Here is a 24273-nt window from a genome sequence, read left to right as displayed (position 1 = left end):
AGCTACTTTGGCATACAGCCAAATAACTGACAAGCTGGCCAAAAGTGTCATACGAATAATCATGGATAGTCCTTTAAAAGCCAAGGATCCATTATTGGTTCCTTAAATCAAAATGGAGACACAGTAAAACCATGTTATTTCTTCTAGCCAATTGTTCAAGATAAGGTTAATCCTGATGATGAAAATCTTAACATTTAAAATAATGGAAGGGAATTACATTGATATAATTTCAGTATTGCCTTGAGCTATGGCTTAAATGGTTTTGTGAGAATCTGTGTAACTCAAAACACTCATATCTCAAATTCTCTTTCCCCATTAAAATTATTTAAAATGTCATATGTTACAGCCGCCCCCACTAAAACAGTAAGGGAAAAATATTGTATGAGATGAAGTGTAATGATGGTATGGAGTTTCTACTTTCTATTATCAAAAAATGGACGAATTCAAAAGAAATATAAAATAAAAGTAACATATCTGTGCCAATAGATGATTCAGCATGGAATTTGGGAGACAACTTAAACTAATCTGCATTTAGTGTCTGTATATGCAACCCTGCAAAAAGACCCACCATTGATTTGGCAGGTAGTTTTTTTTCCTCCGATACAATCTTTACAAAACCAATTGGCTCCCTCTAATCACTGAATAGGACAGAAAAATTACAAAGTGAGTGACGGACAAGTGACGAGAGGGTAAATCTTTCCCACGTCGAAAAATTATCGGTGTTTGGTCCACATTTGCATTTAAATGAGCAGTGGTGAGCCATCAGTGCGAGGAAGGCTTGGAGATGGAGAAATTTGGAGCGGTGTAACACAGACAGGAGAGAATCGAAGGATATAAACTTCCCTAGTGTTATGTCAAAGACAATGAAGACGAACGCAAGGATAATACGCACAAATTATAATAAATATAGGGCAAACTACAAGATCAGAGACAGTTCTTTCTCGAATGCTGTTCGACCTTGGATTCATTGAAACAAATAGAAATCGAAATGATTCCACAATTAAACCATACCTCTGTAAGTAGAACAAACAATGTGGAGTTATTATTCTTACTGCTGCACATGTCTCATTGTGGATAGTAAAATTGCTAAATTAAGGAGCTCAGACAGAAATGTGTACGACTTTCCTGGTCATAATGATCTCTAGGACTCTTTTGAGGGGCCAACGTTGGTGATCATAAAAAAAAATAAAGAACCAGAGCTGTGAGCAGCTATAAAGGGCTCTCACAGCTCTGGGCACGTCGTGGTACTCGAGTATGTTTCTGCTACTTGCACATGGCGTTCTTGTGTACGTCATGGGCATGTGTCTCCCAACTTCCAAACATCTGGAAGAATAGAATCGAGAATGCTTCATAAAAAAAAAATGCATGGAGTCATTTTTTTGAAACTCTAGAAATCTATAAAATATTGATTTTTATTTTAGGTATGATGTATGTGCAAAGTTTTATGAGTTTTCACCCAACTCCTCGGGCCTTAAAACTGTAGAGTTAAGTTATCCTGTGACTTTGGAAGCATATTTTTCCTGAAAATAAAAGTTGGGATTCGACTTTGTTGCATAGGGTTTAATGTTTTTAGCGGATGGATGCATAAACGTGACCAATCCCATCTAATAGGCTAAGTGTGATCGTAATGTCTATACAGTCCATGCCAGTTCCTATCAAATCTAATCTAATGGATCGGCAACAGAACAGTAACAGGATGTAGTCATGTGGCTCCCAGACAGCAGAGCTGAATGAAGCCACCCCTTATCAGTCTAATGTGTTCTTACACGATTATCACGATCAAACTTGAATCCTACTTCAAATTTCATTTAAAAGAGTCCCGAGGCTACAACTCCACTTTCTTTCTTGTCTTTGAACTGACCCGGTCGCCATGACGATGATCATGGGAAGTATTTACATGAATTGATCTGAGATGCCGCCCTCATTTATGAGCTTTATGGGTGACAATAAGGATTTTATTGTTGTGAGCAATATAAGCTGGCTTTGAAACGGCAAAGCGGGACGGGCATAATCGAGCTTAGCGTTAGCTTGGGCAGAGCATTGAATCGTTTTAGCTCTTTGGCATCAACTGCATCAACTCGTTCAATTTAACAAGGCCGCATAGAACTTCGGATTTTTGGGTGATTCGTGACAAACAATGGCATCTGGAAAAGTTCGACCAATAGTATCGAGGTGCTACTTTCAGGGTCAGCACAAGATGTCCAACCTCCAAGGAGACTCGTGAATCGTCTTCAATTCGGGTGTACCACCTGAAGACAAAGCTCCTGCTGTTAAAACTCTTATGGACTGAGGCATGTAAGCTCTATGAAACCAATAAAGCGGTCGTAAAAAACAAAAAAAAATCTTAATAAGAATTATAAATGCAACGAAAAAAATCCCTCAACAAACCTTTAACAGCCAGCAACATAATTATCTTATTGAATCATTTATTATCTCACAACATAAACCGCTACGACTGTACACATTTAATTGAGCTTCACTGCTTCCTCATTTTACTGCTTCCGCTGAGCCTGCCTCACTGAGGGAGAGAAATCTGGCTACTTGAAGGCTCCTTTGCATACTAAGTAGCGATTGGGCGTTTACTAGGGGGAGTGTCTCACAGCATGCTGCAGACAAGACAGAGGGTCATTATAGTAGACTGGCAACCGTGCGCTTGGCGTGAAAACCTGCGTAATTTCATTTACATGCCAGCGTAGGTCTTGTCTAGCGTGTTCGTAGCCGTGCTGCAGTCATCAGAAAACAGCAGGTCTAATTCCAGATGCTGGCGGTCGAACGTGCTTTTGGTGTAGTACCAAAAGAAAGGAACAAAAAAAGGGCCTGTTGAGAATCTTCAGTTGGTTTGATTTGAGGGGGGCAAGACTTATTTGCAAAATCTTGCCCCTTCGTTTAGATTTAGTGCACTCCCGACCCAAGTGAGGACAAGCGATATTATGGATGGATGGATGGATGGATGGATGGATGGATGGATGGATGGATGGATGGATGGATGGATGGATGGATGGATGGATGGATGGATGGATGGATGGATGGATGGATGGATGTTACCGGTTTCAAGAACAAACCATTTCATATGCGGACAGACCAATGACCCCTGACCAATGTATGACAGACTAAAAGCATTTTGTGCTGTGAATCCCCAAATAAAATATAACCTACTTTTAGCTAATTGGATCATAGATGCCCGGTCATTAATTTCAGTTTAATCAACTTACGCCTTGGCGAAAGTGCTCTTGTTTCACTTATACCTAGAATTATTTGAAAATGATATATTTGATCCACTTCCTGTCCAACAAAAGCCAGTGCCAAATTGCTTTGTAAAACACAACCCAGGCGGCCCGTTCTGGATATGCATTACTGCCTTATGTCATGTTTATTTGGAGTTTTATTTGGGTTCATTTGGATGTGAAGGCGGAGAACCCGATAGAGGCGTATTTTAAGACCAGCTGTGAGCACAAACAGTGCTTACAGCTGTCCACTGTTGATTGGATAGCGTGGTTCAAACAGGGCTGATTTGCTGCATTAATGCAGTTGGTGTTTTTTTTATTTTTATTTTTTTTCACCTCAGACTTTTATTTGTACAGGCCACCCATTTACTGTCAATTCGTCCCTGTTAACACAAAGCTTCCATCCTTAGCAAGCTTTTAGCCACTGTGGAAACTCCGTGTTGGCTTCACCTCAAATTAGCACTGTGACTGTACAAATGGCCAGAAAATAATTTCTTAATATAATATTTTGCGTGCTGCAAACATTTTGTATGCATTGTGGGAGTGTCATCCCAATATATGTACATGCAAACACATTGTCACGATATCCATCACCTGTTTTATAAAGAGGTCTGAGTGTTTGTGAATCAATATGGAATCTTAAGTTAGGAGGTGATTCACATTTGAGTTTCAAAATAAGGAGCTAAAAGCAAAAGTGACTGACAACTCCCATATTGAGCTAAATAGACAACAGATAGACAAACAGATGATGGATGGATGGATGGATGGATGGATGGATGGATGGATGGATGGATGGATGGATGGATGGATGGATGGATGGATGGACAAAAAAACCATTATATTTTTTTTTGTGAATTTTTGTTATATCTAAAGCATTTGGCTTATGTGATTACAGCGGCTGAAGAAGCCAAGCTTGCTATGCAATTGATGAGCAATATCACGCGTGCAGGATTATAAATTTCTTTGGCTGTGTGTATTATTAACACTTGAATAGAGATACATAAGTACACGTGTACTGTGTAAGTGCCTAGTTAACAGCAGCCATTACCTGTTCTACCCAAGTGTGTTATTGGATTCTTTTACATGTCTGTAAGTAGTCAAAAAAACCATGCTGCAATCACTGAGTGGCATGATAAATAATGTAAACTAATGATGAAATGTTTTATATATATATATGTATATATTTTTTTTATGCATGCCTAGAACCGGCTCTTCCTGAGACGCATGGAGATGGATGGATGTGTGTGTGTGTGGGCGTACACTGAGAAGAGAAAGTGAATGTGACAAATCGTTATGAAGAGTTCTTATCAGTATAGATCATTGACTCTCGCTGCGACCTGCGAGAGCCCCACCGCCCGCCTAAGATCTGATAATTACACTTCATTAGAGGAGCAGGTTGTGATGGGGCTTAGAGTGAGAGGAGCAATTTAGGGTGATATGGGACTTTGTATGAAAAATTAGTGGGGTTTTAATTATGGAAGAACTGATGAGTTGGCTATGGTGACCATATCTGGGTTTTCAAAAATGGAGATCATTTTAAAGGGTGCTAAGGATTCATAGTTTGTTTTGATATGGATATGGCTTATAGAATATATTTGAACTGGATGAGTTACTTTGAGACAGAGGTGAGTCAATAATACAGTTTTAGATTCCATTTAAGAAAGTGAATCATAAAAGCAAACATGGGTTACTCTGTGAGTCGCTGACAAAATTTTTAGATTCCATTTAAGAAAGTGAACCATAAAAGCAAACATGGGTTACTCTGTGACTCGCTGACAAAAGTTTTCGATTCCATTTAAGAAAGTGAACTATAAAAACAAACACGGGTTACTCTGTGACTCGCTAACAAATTTAGTGATTGCCCAACCCATGAACCATGACTAATGATTTTAAGATCCCAAACAGAGGCATTATTATAGAGAATATCCGGGTGTTAACTCGAGCGACACGCAAACTCATCGTCACTGTCATCATGTGTTTATGCATGCATTTATTCAAACTCCTGCCTCTGTTTTTATTGCCTTGGTGTTGTCACATTTGTGTCAAAAACTCAATATAATAATGCTCCGAGGTACAAGTTTGACAACCTGACTGTCCACACCTATGCCCCCCCAGACACACATATTGTGTAGCATTGGTGGTGCATGAACTGCAGAAAAGCTAGTAAAAAAAAAAAAAAAGAAGTGCTGCAGTCTCGGATACTGCAGTGTAATTCACAAGCACAGCCGCTCGGCAACATGTGCGTATGAAAGCCTCGCAGTTGGGGCTTGTTTAGGAGTGGCCGAGTGCAATCTTTATAAAAGGTGTGATGTCCCAGAGGTGTAAGCAGGATCCTGTGTGTGTTTGTGTATGCTTGCACAGAGGAAGTGAGAGATGGTGACTGCAGTCTGCCTCCAATGGGGAAGCATTGATTTTCAAGCCCAGCATGGGGACGGAGGAAATGTCAGCCTCTAATTGAGTTGATAAAAACCATTTTGAGTTTCATATCTAAATATCTACACACACGCACACACAAAAGGGCTCCACTTTGGAAAAACCCCAAGAGGCCTGTGTGTACAATACCTTGTCGTATGCATTTGACGTTTGACCGGTCTGACACACTGAGGTTTGTCTGCATACATCATTTATAAGAGGCAAAGCGGGAGTCACACCAAGCGGTAAAATTGTTTGGGGGTAGCTCACTTCCCAAAGTTTCAAGACCCCAGTCAAGAACCTTGAGCCTTTATTTGGATTCGATGACGGGATTTATTGCACCTTTATTAAACAGCCAATCAGCAGTGATGCTTTAACGACTGACCTTAAGTAGATTATTTTTTTTACCTATTTAGAAACTTATTTTTGTCATCAGATTAAATTCTGCTGCTTATTCTGGTCTCAACCATCAGAGTTTGAATTGAACACATGTGCTCCTACTTGTAAGTACACTGGAGGGATCCTGATCTCATTATTAGCAGCGATAATTAGGCCAAGTTTCACACATTGCCCCATGATGATGCTTTCTGTTTCGATCACATTCTCACGTAACCATGCTTTTTTCGTAGCCAAGCCCACTGGTAATTAGCAACAATAATTAGGCAGACAACTATTCATATAAGGAATGCATGCATGTGTGACTTCCCGGCTAATTAAGAGTATTAATTACAATCATAGCTCTTCCTGCGAGACACCGTATCACTTCCCTTCGGGGGTTCTTATGGATTCATCTCACCTCAGCATCATCAACAACAACTCACTCTCTTCGACATGTAGTGCAAATATACAGTACACCTTCTGCATAAAAGACAGATACAAGGTAGAGCGATAGCGGCACATAAGTAGCTTGGGTATTCGGAAGGATTTGCATACCATTGTGCTTCCCATCCCTAATGCAATTTGTGATATACAGTCAGTTCAGCCATATATTCTACGAGTAAAGCCAAAGGTAATTGTCTGAGTCCGCTGAATTTGCTGTATTTATATCCAGATAGGCATTGGAATACATTTCCAAGATTGACTAATTGGTCAATTTCCCCAGTTTTAGTTGAATCTTGTATTATAATTTAAATAATAATTTTGTAAGTTGAATCAATTATATATATATAGATTTTTAATTGTGTATATATATATTTAAATTGTATTATATATATTTTTTAATTGTATATACGTATATATATATATATATATATTTTTTTTTTTTTTTCAAAATATATATATATAATTGTATGTATGTGTGTGTGTGTATGGCTCCAGGATACCCGCGACCCTTGCGAGGACAAGCAGATTGGATGATGAATGAATAATGTTAACCATGTTCAACAACTTTCTGACCTAATTAGGGCAAACTTGAGTCATAAAAAGTTACGGGGGGTCATGTAGAATAGAAAGAAGTGCCCTGAGGCGCTTAAGCACAAATATCCCCTCATAGAAAGTTAAGGAGCGTTGCCTTGCCTTTTTTTATGAGCTTGATGCGTATTCCTGGTTAAATATCTTGCCTTGCACTTTTTTTGTGCTGTTGTGCATCCTCAGCACATAGAAGAGTCTGACATCATTTATGGAGCGTTTTACTGTCCGCTCCCAGATGCAACGCGAGTTGTTGCATTTGAATATTGCAGGAGTGTTGCCTGCTGAGGCCAAGATGGCACACACATGCTCTGAATACATAACAAAAGTGTGAGAGTGCTTACCACACATGCAAATTTGTGATATGGAGTGATATAATTTTATTAATTTTCCTTTTGCAAAATATATGATGAATAATGACTGCACTTATAAAACACCCGTTAGATCATATTAAATATTGATCATAATAAAACTCACACTTAGACTCACCCCTTAATTTCATTTTAGCAGCCATAAAAACATGAATTGTGATAGGCTTGTAATAAAAATAAATTTTATTTCATTTATAGTCATTATTTTTTGAACGAGAATTAAATGTACAATTACATAAAGATCTTTTGATGCCTATCAGAACTTGTTGATGATACTGCAACACCCAACGGTCTTTGAATAGCCGGGTGAGAGGCAAAAAGTTTGCAAAGACAGAGCAGTCTGATTATAGTCGATTCGATGTCCTAAAAATGAAATGACCTGGTTGATTGTCACTTATCACTAATTAAGGTTTCTGTCTCATTTGTCCACAGTGGATGGCTGCACAGACTGGTCGGTGGACTACCTAAAGTACCAGGTGCTCCAGGGTGAGCCGGTGCGGCTAAAGTGCGCCCTATTTTATGGCTACATCCGTGCCAACTACAGTCAGGCTCAAAGCGTTGGCCTCAGCCTCATGTGGTACCGCAGCTCAGGACTGGGCCACAGTGATTTCGAGGAGCCCATCTCCTTCGACGGCGTACGCATGAGCAAAGAGGAAGACGCCATCTGGTTCAGACCCGCCGACCTTCAGGATGTCGGACTCTACTCGTGCGTCTTACGGTAAGACTCTGAAAAGTTTAACCATTCAGTTGTTGAAACTTTCCAAATGGTGTCGAAACATTCTTGCTTATTTAGTCATCTAAAATGCTCCACTAGTTTCTGTTTCCACGACCTTGTAAAACAATGAGCTGGGACCCTCCGCACTGATTAACCAGTTGCTGAGGTGACCACCAAACATGTCCAATGTCACCCCCACCCTGCTTTCTCTCACTAAATACTCTCTTGCAAGACTCCAAAGTCAGACCTCATTCGATCATCGCTGTATGTACAGTGACGAATGACTCTCCACTTGCAGGTGTTTAAAAGGGCATACTGTCTCCCGTGTGGTTCTTGCAAAAATAATTTAGAGTGAGCACCACTCTAACAATTATTATTTTTGTAAAGACAGACTTTCTGCAGTGAATTTTTTTAGGTTAGGCGGATGTACCTAATCATGTGGTAGTTCAGTGCAAAACTACACACTCCAGTTGTAAGTCATTTCTGTTACTACCAAGGTGCGTAATAAGATTAGGATGCATGAAGGCATCGCGATAACTTATTAACCTTTGCGGAGGATAACATCCCTCAATAATTGGCTCGTTGCAGCTCTTCATTTTGCAGAGTTTTTAATAAACTGGGTTAAAGGCCTCTTAAGGAGCCAGAGAGGCTTGAAGTGTGCTCCCTTAGTGTGCTTGTGTGACGGAGAATACTGTATGCTCTTGCATTTAAGTGCGACAAATGACTTTTTTATTTGACTGTGGAATGTTGTTCTGAAAAGTTAGAATTCCGAGTACACTGTAGAGTTTGGTGGAAGAAAGTGCCCGATGTTCCTTAACATGCATTAGAGCCGCTGGGATTTTGATGTCTTCTCAGATGGCACGATGTGAGAGATTTTCCTGTGAGCTAAAATCGATTGTCTTTTTTGTCAGAGTGTAAGCCTTTGAGTCGCACTTGTGACCTGAGCATTCCCCCTCAAATGCTCCTGTCTTTGTGCTCCATTGCGTACCTCCATGCCGACTTTATCAACCACAAAACCGAGACGGGGGGGGATTTTATGTGTCATGCTTTTTAGCTATAAGAAGTGCTGATGTAGTGTAAAACTTAATCAGCAAATAATCTGTTCACCCTTAAATGATCTCTATTCTTGTATTTTTTTCCACAATTTTGTCTTTGTCTTGTTTTTGTGACATACACTCATAGAAATATTGCCGGGATTGAGAATTTCAGCACATGTTAACCACTTGTCTTGCTGAAATTAATTGAAAATTGAAAATTAATTTTCTCTCATGACAACTGCTGGGCCAATAGGGAGTCTGGGTTCTGTAACCATAACGACAGAGGGTGGAACACTGGAAAATTCTTAGTAAAATGTGTTTAAATTGGTCCTTGAATAACACTCATCTGTAAATTCACCAAAAACTCATTGCAGCTCAGCTTCATTTACCCTCAGTGCTCATGTCACATGTGGAGTGTTAATTGTAAGAAAGTTCTGCAGCACGACTCGCTTAAAGACCCATTTTCAGAAATATGTCTTCCAACTTTAGTTTGGACGCTCACTGAATTAAAGTCTCACAGGACTCACTGACATCTCTCTCCTAGCACTTTTTTGGGGTCATTTTTAAGAAAACTTGAGTCAAACTATAAATTGTAACATTTTCATAGTGCTCCACTTTGGATGCTCCACTGTGTATTGTTTGATTCCTCAGCTGCAACATATTTTTATACCTGCATGACCGTTCTGAATGGTAAAGGGGACATCTTGTGAAAATGAGTCTCTGGAGTGCCCACCTGCCCATCAAGTGTGAAATTACAAAAGCAAGTACATTTTTGTGAGCTGAAAATGTGTCTGGAAGTCGGCCTTTCCTCTATCGTTTCTTTTTTACTCACGAAATGGGTGTTATAGTTTCAGATGATAGCCAATGACTCTATATATATAAAAAAAAAAATACTCAATATAAGTTACATGAGAGCAATCCATGAATTGTGACTCTTTTGAAATAGTCATTTGAGAAAAAATAATATATTAGCATTCATTTATAAACAATCACACTCCCATGCATGATTTCATAATAATGCTCAAATTGAATCCGTCACGGAAAATCGGCAAATCCTTGCATCTCTGCCACGCTGCATGTGATAATGCGTGAAGAATCACATCACACCTTATTTAACTCCTGCAGTCATATTGAATGTGACATAGGTGGCACATTGAACAGTAAGTCGACCTCTGGCTGTCCATCAATGCTGCGACCTTGCACACGCATTCTTCCGCAATGTTAGTGTGTGTGTGGATGTTTAACAAATACATCTGGCTGCTCCCAGTGGACCTTACTGGCTCAGCTGTGTTATTTCTGATCATATTTGCTTTGCTTAACAAGATAGATGATTACCTACATATGCAAATAAGTGTTAACAATGAATGATTTTCCATATCCTTCAAGTGGACATGATTGGCTTGAAGCATTCCCCTCTTCCTTGTTACCTTCGAGGCCATTGCTCTTGCATGGGGTTGCCTCTTTTTTGCTTCCGGCAGCATTTTCCAATTGCTCTTTTAGTCCTCCACTATGATAGAGCAGGAGTCCTCCATTAAAAGTTAAAGTGGTCTCGTTAAATAGCAATTCTTCCCGTCTGCCCCTAGTACTTTACTACTTTTAAGAGTTTTGTCAATTCTCTCAAATTTGTGCCGGTTAGGTTACAATTTGGTCCAAATAAGGGTGGCATGATGTCACAGTTCAAAGGTGCAGGGTTTGATTCCGGCCTTATTGTGTGGAGTTTGCATGTTCTCCTTGTGCCTGCGTGGGTTTCCTCCGACATCCCAAAAAACATGCTTGGTAGGTCGATGGACCACTCCAAATTGTCCGTAGGTGTGATGGTGAGTGGGAATGGTTTTACTGCCCCAAGTCAGCTGGTATAGGCACACCGACGAGGATAAAGCGCTTCAGAAGATAGGATGAAGATAATAAAAAAGATATATAATTATAAAATTAAATCAATAATAATATAATTAAATGTAATCATAAAATTAAACGTCAGATTCATTCCTTACAGCCCTTCTCCTGCTTCTGCCTTTACATTTGTCTGTAAGACTTCCCGCTTAAGATAGGATGACGATAATAAAAATTATATATATAATTATAAAATTAAATAAATAATAATATAATTCAATGTAATGATAAAATTAAATCTTTTTGTTCATTCCTCACAGCCCTTCTCCTGCTTCTGCTTTACATTTGTCTGTAAGACTTGCCGCTTATACTGTGTGTGTGTGTGGGTGTGTGTGCGAGTGTGTTTTACAGCTACAGGGGGTCATAAGTGTTCATGAACAGAGGTGACTTGCCTTATTGCTTCCATAACCTGAGTAGATCATATGAACCCCCCTGTCATTTGAAGTGAATGGAAGCATCTGGAGAGCCTTAAGTGTAATGTAATGAAATGGAATGAAAAGCCACTGTGGACCTCCTTTTGAGAATGGCCAGGATCACAGCAGGCCAACGCAAGCGTCCAGACGTCTGGTCAATACATTTGCGTTAAGCGCAAGATTTTGTGTATTTTTTTTTCCCCTGCCATGTTGCTTTTGGGAGAACGTTGAGGACTCACAATCTCTGTTTGTAGTTTATCCCGACGGAGTTTACAGTCGAGTTCTTCCAAAGCAAACTCATCCATGCATGATTTTACGGGCCTTGCTCTGTGCAGTAGGACACGGTCAAACCGGACAAGACAAGTGCTGACCCATTTGCATGGGTTACCAACTTACCATGGTAACAACGTAGAAGATCAAAACAAAATTGTGAGTGGTGGTGGAAAACAGAAAATCAACTCTCCATACAAGTACTCACTTGACGTTGAAGAAATCCTTCATTACATATTCACTGCTGTCTTTGGTTCAGCTAATATGATTTTAAGGAAATGAAAAAAAAGAAAAGCATTATGAAAAACAAAAACCTCTTGGTTTTATGCCCAAGCTGACATTTTCGACGAGAAGTGTTTGTCCTTCCTCGACTGGCGAATTTTGCGACGTGACCCAATAAGCGATGCACGCCGCCACATTACTGCTTGACCTTATTAATGCTTTGGTGAATGAATGGCAGCAAATCCCCGCAGCCAGGTTGTCATAGCAACCGAAGGTGCCCTTGTGCATTGTTTGCGTGTCTATATATTTTTGTGTTGTTGATGCAGTGGACACAGGTTGCTTTGTAATGCCGCCGATAATGACGACCATGATGATGATGAATGCGGTATTAAAATAGCGTCGAGTGAGAGACAGCAGGCGAGGCGAGGGTGAGGGGACCACCTCCGGCTAAAATTCATCACAGCTTAAGTGTGTTGATGGTTGCTCGGAAACCAGGAAGCGGGGGCGGGTTCGGCTTGTCCATGGTCGTTCTTCCTGTTGGGAAGCCTGAGGGTTTGTCTCCTCGCTTATTAGCATTCCCAGGCCCCGGCTGACTACCCCACAACACCTCCTATCACTCCTCCATAAATCCTATATTGGTCGCGAGTGTGAATTATTGACTCACTAAAGATGCTGAATATGTAGTTGCTGCTAAACCCACAAATGTGAAACAACGGGAGGGGTCGAGCAGAGGCAGATGAAAATTAGTGGAAGGACGTTACAAGGGAGGAGAGCACTGACCCCTGTTAAGGCCAAGCATGTATTTACTGTAGGGGGCAGCAAGATTACAATTGCATTCCTCTCCAACACTAAGGCAGCAACCTGGAATTGTGTAGTAAAATAAATAAAATGGAATCCAGGATACAAGCGGCCGAAATGAGTTTCCTCCGCAGGGTGTCCGGGCTCTCCCTTAGAGATAAGGTGAGAAGCTCGGTCATCCGGGAGAGACTCGGAGTAGAGCCACGTTGAGAGGAGCCAGATGAGGTGGCTCGGGCATCTCATCAGGATGCCTCCTGGACGACTACTGGAGAGGTGTTCCGGGCATGTCCTACTGGTAGGAGATGCCGGGGATGACCCAGGATGCGCTGGAGAGACTATGTCTCTCAGCTGGCCTGGGAACGCCTTGGGATCCCCCGGGATGAGCTGGATGAAGTGGCTGGGGAGAGGGAAGTCTGGGAGTCCCTCCTAAAGCTGGATGGATGGATGGATGGATGGATGGATGGATGGATGGATGGATGGATGGATGGATGGATGGATGGATGGATGGATGGATGGATGGATGGATGGATGGATGGATGGATGGATGAAAATATATCAAATATATATTTTTAATACTTGTGGAAAAAAATCACTTCAACCAAAATCAAGAGCATATTGTCCACCGAAGTAGAAATTATAAAATCACACAAATTAATCCTACCAAATCGAAGCTAATCTAAACAGAATATAGATGAAATATGTAACCATGGGTGTTTTTTTTCCCATCCATAGGAACTCCACCTATTGCATGAAGGTGTCCATGTCATTAACCGTCGCAGAAAACGACACAAACATGTGCTACAATTCCAACATGCGACGGATGGAGAAGGCTGAGCTCAGCAAGAGCAAAGACATCTTGTGCCCTGACATCGACGACTACGTTGAGCCCGGCAAAGGACCAGACATTACCTGGTACAAGGTGAGAGAGGGTAAACATGTGAAGAGCCGCTTCTTTACAAATAGTCCCTAAATGTCTGCTTACAAACCAAGTGTGAAATTAAAAGACCTTGTAAATCATTTCTAATCTTCTTATTTATACTGTGTTGCATATCAGGAGAGCTAATTTACAAAAGAAGCACAGCCACACTGGGGTTGCCCAGTCATGACTTAATCAGATCATCCCACATACCTCACTGATTTAATACTCTGCTATCATGTCAAACATAAAAAGGTAAGCAGAGCTGCAATGAATTCATTTAGAGGATGGATTAGCATTAGCTAACAAAATTGGCTTCAGCGCATACATACTAATAGATGAATTGGGTTGTTTTCACTAAATTTGTCTTTCAAAATGGGATTTCAATTAACTTTCCAGATTAGCATTGCAATGTATTATGTAGTTTATCACAGAGTGCATTTTGAAAAGAGTAAAAGATGGACTGAACACCAGGAGGCAAAATGAGAGGCAATGTCACCCACCGCCCACAAGGACCAACAAAGGTTCAACAGAATGTGCCTGCTCACTTCTTTCCTCGGTTCCCGCCTGGTCCGGCAATGCTCGCGGACAGCGTGGAGCAGCCCGGTGAAGGGTTCAGGCCAGACTAATCACAAGCAGATCAGCAGTAGATTAGCTGGACGGCCGCGACCTCTAGGTTTTTCCAGAATTCAATTACATTCCAGGTAATGACAGTGAGCGCTGGAAACTGGAGTTATTTGGACCACCGTGATTGAATTCTAAAAATGCCGAGAGCAACGGGGAAATGGAATCCACACAGCCATTGATGTCCCGGCTTGAGTGCCTAAGATCTTGTCTGAGTCACACATTTATGTATACACATCACAGTTCTTTGTCACTAGTATTGCACTATGTTACCATTTTAAAACTTTGTCCATATATAAGGCGCACTGGATTATAAGGCGCATCGAATAAACAACTCAACGTTGTTCAAACGTTAATGCAATCACAGGATAGTAACACTCGAAATAGTGAAAACAATATATCAATAACTCAACATAAACAACTCAACTCAAAATAAACATGTAAAGCTTACTTTAATAAATTAGTCCTCATCCACGAATCCATATTGGTCCATATATAAGGCGCACTGTTGGCTTTTGAGAAAATTGGAGGTTTTTAGGTGCGTCTTATAGTGCGGAAAATACGGTACAGAGAAACTGGAAATGTCACCCACAGGAATGGTAGTCCTTACACGTGTTCATGGATTAAAAATTTGATTTTTTTTAACCATAAGATGTGTTTAGTTGAAACCCTTGGTCCAACCAGATGATGCTGTCATTCTCAGGAATGTCATCCAAAGCAGTGGCGTGCGAGCATCATCCAGAAGAGAGACATTCTCTCTTTCCAGGAAGTGAAGGAAGATGACATTGGAAATTACACCTGCGAGGTCCAGTTTGGCGGCTTTCTTGTCAGGAGGACGACGGAACTCGCCGTTACCGGTAAGAGGATGAAAATGCACGTCACGCGTCGAATGCTTTTAGAAGTGTGGTTAATGTTGGATGAATAAGCGTCAGTGGTTTTCACTGGTAGGGTATTTGAGGCAATGAATTGATGGCAAACACACAACACGTACACCGCTGAGCACTGCTGCAACATCCCGCTGTTGTGCTAATTGCTGCGGGAGACTGGGGCCGGCCCGCAACCATGTTGCTGCTTTTGTCTTCCACCTCAGCACTTTCCAGCCAGTCTATTGGCAGTGAGTACTGAAGGTACTTAGTTAAACACACATACATGTGAAGAGCTCCAAGAGAAAAGGATAAGGTCAGGAGGTTTATTGTGGCCCTTATCTGCCGTCTGTTGTACCGTAGGTCGACGACGAAATCTTTTTCTCATCATCATTTACTGTCATTCATGTCTCGATTGATTTTACGCTCCAGCAACATTTGATCATTGCTTTATTACTTTTCTAATGCTTATTTAAAGGGATTTGATCAATATAATATGCTGCCCCATTAATCTAAACATTGTGATCTTGCCATTTTGCTAAATCATAGTGCCTAAGGGCTCGGGGCACAACTAATCTGGGCTTTTGAGTTTGGCAATGTGACGTTCTCAAGCTGAGCCGTCATACCTGAGTCGAAGCACCTTTTCATTTTCATCAAGAGTCGAAATGGCCACCCACTGAGATGGACAAAAAGAAGTCAATTTGCAGCACTAGAGAACTTTTCAACCTTCATAAAAAAAATTATATAGTAATACATGATAATTTATCATATTATACTAAAGAAAGTTTGGAGTTTGACTTCCAACAAGACATACTGTATTTTTCTAAATAGTCAAATTCTAATAAAATAAGGGAGAAATTTATTCATCTTTTGCTGTAAATTAATCAGTAACAAACTTTAGATAAAGATACAAACTTTATACACTACTCACAAAAGGATGGAGAGTTTCAGCTTTTGCTATGCTTCATAACCTTGTCAGTTAAACTTTATTCAACCTTCTTTAAACTTTTTCAATGCACACACATCCGACTTTTCAGCTCTTCAATACTTTTTGCACAACTTGCTGTTCTCTAACAAGGAGCTCAACTGCAAATTTGCTGCTAACATTTTCACATCATGAGACACAGTCAGCACTTAACAATTGATCAACAGTACATTTTCATGGTGAGGCTTCAGACAGGATGTTCTCAGAGGGAAGTGAGCTGAGGGTGTCATCAGTAGGTTGCTCCAGAAAGGCACAGACGAGGAGAAGCGTGTGTGCGTGTGTGTGTGTGTCCAATATAGTGCACAATAACTGACTGACCTCTCGGCATTTTTATTTACTTTTTAAATCACAAACATTCCACCTCTATTAGCATTTTCTCTTTGAAGCATTTAGAGACCAACTTGTGGCGGAATGTTTTTAGCAAAAATTGTTCCGAATAGTTTGACTTCATCAGAATGCAGCATTCACAGAACCAAACCTCTTTGTTGCTTGTGTTTAATATCCATGGCTTGTTTCCCAAGGGTCCTTGACTTACATTGACCACCACGTTTAGCAGTGATGGCTATGATGAAGTCTTTATTCATCTAAAAAAAATACTCCATTGTTCAACTTCCATTGAGGGAGGTCAGCAAAAAATCAAACCATTTCATTCACCGGCCTGTATTGTGTTACATTTCGTAAGAAATCACCCTGAAGTTCAAATATATATTTACGTACATCAAGTACAAAAAAATATTCAGCCCCATCCCATTAAAAATTTGCATCTATATTCCCCTGTTCCATTTAGTCTATTAAAAGCAACAAATTAGCTCGAACCCAGCCATTGAATTAAACCGCCCGTTGTTTTTAATATCCTATCCCCTCGTTTCATGCATCACGCCTGTGTGCCTGTATGCACACCTAGAAGCGCTCAAGATAAGTAATAAGTCATCAAATTAGGGGAGGTAATTACATGTGACACCCTTGTGCTTGAATGCAGCACCAGGTTGATGTGGGGATCCCATTATTGCTTCTTTTCTCGCAGCACAAGAAATAATTACCGTTGAAGCATGCATCCCTGACAAAGCCAACTCAGCGACTCAATCCAAGTTATTAATCATTCAGCTTGTTGAGAAATATTGTTTGTATGGTGGCTTTTTTTCTTCATCGATTAAATATTAGTTTGTTTGACAATACGATGGACCCAGGAGTGGGATTTTTCCCCACATAAAATAGTGAAAATATTCTAGAACTCTATTTCATAACCAAACAGCATAAATGCTAAAATGATGATTATTTTTTGTGGAGACACATACAAGCTTAATGTTGGACAGCATACTAACAATAATCGCTATAACTAGTTACATAACTAATTGATATCTAACAGCTAAATATAAAAAGAAATTAACTGCCGTAAAACAAACAGTCATAATTAGAAATATACATGTAAATAATTTTAAAAAAGTATTTAAGCTCTAGTCTGACATTTTTAACACCCTTTCTTGAAGCTTATGAGTTTCCCCAAAAGCATTTAAAAAACAAAAACAGTGATTTTATATTATTATGCTTTTTAAAATGAGATATTTTCAAACTGAAATATGGGGGCTGTCCGAACTCAAGAAATTTGGTTGGCGCATTTTACACAACTTCAGGAATGTTCCTGCACATCCCAAGCACACAGATTTATTTATTTTTTTTCAGAACATACATTTCACCCCACCCTGTTAAAAAAAATAAAAGTCCAAACAGCTTCAGAGGAGTGAGCATCAACCGATATATCGAGAGGATGAAGGAGGTCGTTAAGTTTAAGTGTTCTTCAATACAGATCTGCGGACGCTCATCTTTGCATTAACCCTTTGCCTCAGCGTGACGACCACGTGTTCATCCGCCATGTAACGGCTTCCGTATTAGAAGCGGTAGCGCAGCCATCATCAGAGCCGAGGTCAAGCTTGTAATAGAGGTTAACTATGGGCATAAACAGGGACTCATTCAGATCAGGCAGCTCCACGAGACCCTTAATCAAGCGTCCGTGCTCCTCGGGTTAATGGAAATGTAAAAGAAACTGAGTCGCCTTTGACTTGTTTTATGTTGTCTCAGCTCTTGTCTTCTTAGCGCACTTTGAGAATCATGCTAAAGAAGTATTGTGATAATACAGTGGAACCTTTACATCATAGGTGTCAAACTTAATTTAACAATTTTATGTGGCCCGCGAAGACGAATTGTGGATCGAGTTCATGTGTTAATTTCAGTTGACAGCAAGTGGTAAAATGTGTATGTATAAAACGGGGTGGGTATGCTGATTTATTTATACTTTGCAAAATATATTTATCGGAATCATATTGTAAATAAAACATTTGTCGTGACCTCTTTAAGATACATCCAATCCTTAGATTGTTTTCCTGTGACATCACGCAGATCTAGAGTTGCCTGTTTCTACCATATTGAAGATTCTAATAAAGTTTGGAAATAGAGGACATAGCTGATTTCAATTTTACCCAGAACATGAACCTCCAATTCAACCTCCAAAATGGCGGACAACCTGATGACGCAATTAAAAGCGCTCTCTACGCAATCACTCACACAATGCATCGGGTGGATCATCCTTTCAACCGTTCCCCCGACAGCGTACAGTACGGTTAAGAGAAGATAAAAAAAAAAAACGCATTCGGTTCATATGTGCCGCTCGCCCTGCTTTGTGTCGAGATTAAATTATTAAAGCGAGAGAGCGCGAAGGAAGGATAAAGAGAACAAGTGACTGATAACCCAAAAGTAGAGGAGTGATAGAAAGGCAAGAAAAAAAGCGTGCCGCTCCCGTATCTTATCGGTATTCCTCGCTAGTGTTTCCCAGCAGAAAGCGTGTGTTCAAGACTATAAACACACTATTATCCTAGTGTTTATCACAGTGCACATTATCGTTTGCCTCCGTCGGACTTACTGTAATGGAGTCGTTTGGTTTGATGAATGCCTCAGGCCCCCCTTTCTATCTAAGAGTACCCATCCTAGCTCCCCGACTCCCTCCTCCTTCATTCCATTTTGCTTTTTCTGCATTCACACAAACACCTGCATGCTGCAAAAGCGGTGATTGAGGTTACAGACGATGTAAATGTAGCGTTTGGCAAGGCGGATAAGAGCCACGCCGGGTAAGGTGAAATCAAGAGGAGGATCAGCCGCTTTGCATAGTTAGCGATAGGGGAGTGTGATGCTTTTGGAATCTATACATATAAATACTGGGAGAGGGAGCATAACTTGCTGCAGGTGTTTTATTTGTTAGCGTTCATGCTCTAAACACTCAGCAGACAAATAAATCAAGTGGGCTTTATGCTAAAATATAATTAGGACATTCCCACAAGGTGTTTAACCGATTACACAAAGCCTCACGTTTTTATTATCGTTCTTCCCTTTAAAGTTTTTTGTGCCACGTCCAAATCTTGGACATTGTACATTTTCTCTTATATCAAAACTTGTAATTGACTAATCACGGGTTCCCAATGCATGGAAGGAGTCAACTATGTGTCTGTGGATAAGACCAAGAGGTTCTGAAGGAGCTCAATGTCCAATGGCCTGTTTCCCTGACGTCACTGGATCTGAACGTTTTCAAACGACTGGTCAAACAAAGTCAGATGGAGAAGTTCCAGAGCAATAAATATGACTCAGGCTTTTAGGTCATGTTCAATATTGTTACAGTGGGATCACATATCTATTCCATGATGATGTTTGACATCCAAGTTGTTATAATTTCTGAACCAACTTTCCAAGAGGAAATGGTGTACAAGCTGAAACTGTTGCTATCTTGAAACCTTTGGTAACTGTAGATTCTACAGCACAGGTGTCAAACTCAAGGCCCGGGGGCCAGATACGGCCCGCCACATCATTTTGTGTGGCCCGCGAAGACAAATTGTGCATCAAATTCGTGTGTCATTCCTAAAATTGTAAATTGTCTTCACTTTTAATCTATATATTTTTTAAATATTTGACCAGTTTCTACTCATTTGATTTGAAAACGAGTTATTTGCAGTGCATAATCCTATTCCAGTCATCATTGACTTGGTCAAATTAATTTTGAGTGGGTTTATAACAACTCCACAAACCTTTTCCCTGTCTTTAAAGTTTCTATTTCAGTAGGTAACATCACATCCTATCACCTTTGCCATCACTGGTACTTTCTTTGGTTATATTGCTGGCAAGATTAGCTGACATTTAAATTCAAAGATGTGCATGCGTGTGAATGTATGCTCGTGGAGGTGACCCGGGACATTGCTTCATTGCTGTAAAAGACTTCTTTCCACTATCGGGTCACCTTAAAAAGTGTGCTCACTTCATATGACCTTATAAAACATTACAGCCTGTGTGCATGTGCATGAATAACGTTTTGACTTAGGTAGCAGAGGGAAATCTTATGTGCTCGAACCCACATGGCTGATCCCTGGGCCAATGAATGGCTGGCAAGTGGTTAGCGCTGATATGAGAGCAGCGGGCAAGATAAGAGGTGCAGTGTGAAAGAAGCCAGATGGATTTGCTCTCGAGTGAAACCTTTTCCAACTCTCTCGGAATGACATCTGAACATAAGGTTGAATGTACCCATGGGCCAAAAGATGATAGCATCACACCTGAGATATTGGAAGTTGCATTTACCTGGACAGGAAGTGTTTCCTTTTCCTCATTTAAACAAAAATAGTAAGCAACATACAGTGTGAGTAACGGAAATTAAGATATGAATGTTGTGCTACATTTTTTTTATTCAGTTGTATAACTTTACGGTTCTGACTCTGTTCTATGATGCCTCTCTGACAGTGTCAATGAAAGTTGAACCTTTCAGTAAATCGCATTTAATGTAGTGGCCAGTAAATGCATAGCAGCCTTATTCATGTTTTAATGGAATGAAATCTAATTTATTAAACAGAATCAAATTCATTGTGATTGCACAGAGCTACAAAATTCACTTATCAGTTTCAACCCATCCAAGCGATGTAAAAAAAAAAAAAAAATGAACAACAGAATGAAACAAAAACATGAGGAAGGTCAAGGGGATATATAAGTTCTTGTTAGAGAGGGGCACAGCATGAAATTGGAAACAAAAAGTTTGTAATGGGAGACAACTCAAAATACTTAAGGGAGGGCATGGGGGCAGATGTAAAAACCCAGACCCACTGGGCGGCGAGTGCAGCCTTTCCCGCCACGCTGCACACCTGGACGATCATTGAGGCAAGGACGTGTTGGCGGAGCCAACGCAAGGCAGTGATAATAGTTTATTGTGTTTTCAAGGTCATGACTACAAAAGATGTAATAAATTGCTCAATTTTCCAATATAATTATATATTGTTTTAAATTACACTGTGTGGCTTAACACAATTGAATATTCCACCAAGCAATGGACGCCGTTAAACATGGCCGTGTATTTTTAGTTGAATAGTGCAATGGCTCATTAGTTTGGGGTCAACTTTGGCTCTTTCTCCCCCCCCCCCCCCCCCCCCCCAAAGCCACTCTTTATGTGTCCATGTCATCTCCGCCCTCTTCTCCTAAATGTTCACCGACTCACTCCATCACCATTCCACAGCTGTCCTCCTCAACTCCGAGCTCACATTGTTTTAATTCAATTAAAACTGACATCAATCTGCATGTGACGAATGAAATTTACATCCTCCACAATTAATCTTGGCTGACCTACCCTGCTCCGCCCACACAGCCACCCTCTCTCCCCGCTTATTATCATTATCTAGCTCTATATAGTAAGTGCTACTGGAGCATGAGTGAAAATTAACATCACAATTCTGTCTTTTGAAGTCCCCCCATCTTTTTTTTTGGAGAAAGGGTGTGCGCTTCAATTCAAAATCTATTTTTCCACCAATGCAGAGAATGCACATTCCATCTGTAGCTCTCCGAGACATTGGCCTGAAGGTCGTTTTGAGCTTTGTAACGCCACAAGCAGGAATGGGTGGAATTACATATTCGCCATGACACTCATGCTCTCAGGCCTGAGATTACATTTGAGATGTTTGTGTGATAAATATGCACATCCGCATTCCCGTCACAATGGAAGGTCATGGGCGGAGGAAGTGCGGGCAATATGGAATAGAATGCAGAATATGAGCATCATGATTATACAAAACATAAATTGAATACACATTTGTCAACTTGATATAAACGTATCATATGTGACAGATTGAGGACTCGAGTCAGGTACAGACAGATGATGGATTATATTTTATTTCGGTATTCCAGCGCACTCATGTCAGTCAGGTGAGACTTCAGTTATCTTTCTTGCTTTCGTCGACGAAGAACAACATGTGGACTGTGCAACAACAAATGAAAATCTCTATCAGTCTTCACATACTTTGCAAGTATGAGCCCTTGAGTCAAAATGTTTCATAAAAAAGATTACATCGAATCTGGTAGTCAGAAAAGGTGTAAGAATTGTAAAAACTAAAATAATAACCCACTACGTAATGTGAAAGTCGAGATACTGTTGCCTTAACTAGATTACGAATAAAAGAATAAACATGATAACATGATCTGACTGGACAAGTGGCTTAAAATGCTTGCTATGACCTCAGCGATTATCGTTATCTTCCCTCCGATATTTTAAATTTCCTGGCCGGCCCAGCAGTCAAATGGAGTGAGCTTCTTCCGATAACGTTTTAAAGGACTACGGCCTTGTTTCACATTTTCTTTGTCATAAAATGCAAATCATTCCCACTGAGCTGACACCTTCTTGTAATATTCTTATAAACCGTGTTTCTTTCTTATAGAATGTGGAGTCTGACAGATTTACCATGGCGGGCTTCACACGAGCAGCTTGTACATTTATTCTTTTTGACCAGGTGTAAAGCTATTTGCAGTGGCTCAACGTTAAAACGCTCGAGACCAGTCCCTTTTAAATGTTATCAGTGTTTATAACATGCTCTGGCTTCCTTCTCTGGAAATTGTTTTTCTTGAAGGTCATATGCAAAAAGGCATATAATCTCACGCCGCATCTGCTTCCTTTCACAAAACTCCTTAGGCCTTGTCCACACGGGGACCTTGTCACTATCGCTCTGCTCAGGACATTAACAGCATGAACCTCTCCTTCTGTTGGATCGGCTCAATCCTTGCAATCTTCCCGAAGACTCTGGAGTCTTGTCATACGTATCCCTGCACGATGAACATTTTTTGGCTTAGGCTCTCCTTGAAATGTGAAGTTAGCTGCATGGTCAATAACTGCATTGAAAGAGCTCTTTCTGTTCTATGAACCTTCTCTGCAGAGCTTTTTTTTGTCTCTTCTCCTTAGGTGTGACATCTTTAGACCTGCTAATTTGGAGCAGGTGTCTAATGCAGCAGAGGTTAACTAATTAGCTCCCGTTCATGACTCCAATTAGATAGGGAATGAAGGCAGAGCCTTTGAGGAGCTGCAAATATCACATGAAAGCTTCAGAAAATCAGGCAACTGATCTCTTCACTTCTTTCTGTTGAAAAAAAAAATGACTTTACTAATTAGGTAACTTACGTTTATTTTTAATTTATCCACATTCTGTGGTATTTTTTTTCCATGAGGTGAAAACGCAATTTTACATCTTTCAGGTCCGACTGAAATTGAACAAATTGGGATTAGCCTATATCGGTGACATAACTACATAAAAAGTGTCGATACAATATGTGATTGACGACTGATTAGTTCTGGCTGCATACCACCTCTCAAAGTCAGCTGGGGTAGGCTCAAACTATGACTCAGATGACAACAAATCAAATACCACACTAATTGGAATTGGACCAACTTTATAAATCCATCAACTAATGTCGACCAAATTGTCGAGTGATTATTTGATCTCGTAAAGGCAGAGAAATACTGGTTTTTCCAGGCGTTGTAGTCCAGAGTCTCTCACAGCAGGGATTGACAACCTGTGGTCCGCGGGCCCCTCGTGGTCCGTGGTGGTATTGTAGCTGGTCCGCAAAATTGGGAATGGAAAATAATTGTAACATTTTTTAAAATAAAACTGATTCATCATCTAGGCCTGATTTATTTTCCAGCTAATTTCTTGAATCATTTACCCATCTAAATGATGTCATGTAGCTGAGATTCTCAAAATAGACATACAGATGCAAATAAATAGCATAAAATAATATTCCTCCAAAGCTGTGCTCCCGAGTGGATCATAATGGTGGTCCCTTGGACA

The 24273-nt window shown here is 40.3% G+C and overlaps 1 protein-coding gene across 5 annotated transcripts in view; it reads left to right on the top strand.

Annotated features, from left to right (window-relative positions):
- Positions 1-24273, top strand: part of il1rapl1a (interleukin 1 receptor accessory protein-like 1a) — a 184459-nt gene that overhangs the window by 96320 nt on the left and 63866 nt on the right. For all 5 annotated transcript variants that reach the window (XM_088382174.1, XM_088382172.1, XM_088382173.1 and 2 more), the window contains 3 exons: positions 7847-8132; positions 13492-13678; positions 15003-15156. In XM_088382174.1, coding sequence (XP_088238300.1) covers positions 7847-8132; positions 13492-13678; positions 15003-15156 — 627 coding nt within the window. The remainder of the gene's footprint in view (positions 1-7846; positions 8133-13491; positions 13679-15002; positions 15157-24273) is intronic.

The sequence above is a fragment of the Syngnathus floridae genome, chromosome 8 (assembly GCF_059516105.1).
Source record: "Syngnathus floridae isolate MCC-2025c chromosome 8, RoL_Sflo_1.0, whole genome shotgun sequence".
Taxonomy (NCBI): Eukaryota; Metazoa; Chordata; class Actinopteri; order Syngnathiformes; family Syngnathidae; genus Syngnathus; species Syngnathus floridae.
The sequence above is the reverse complement of the archived record's forward strand: the minus strand, read 5'-3'. Positions and strand labels throughout refer to the sequence as shown.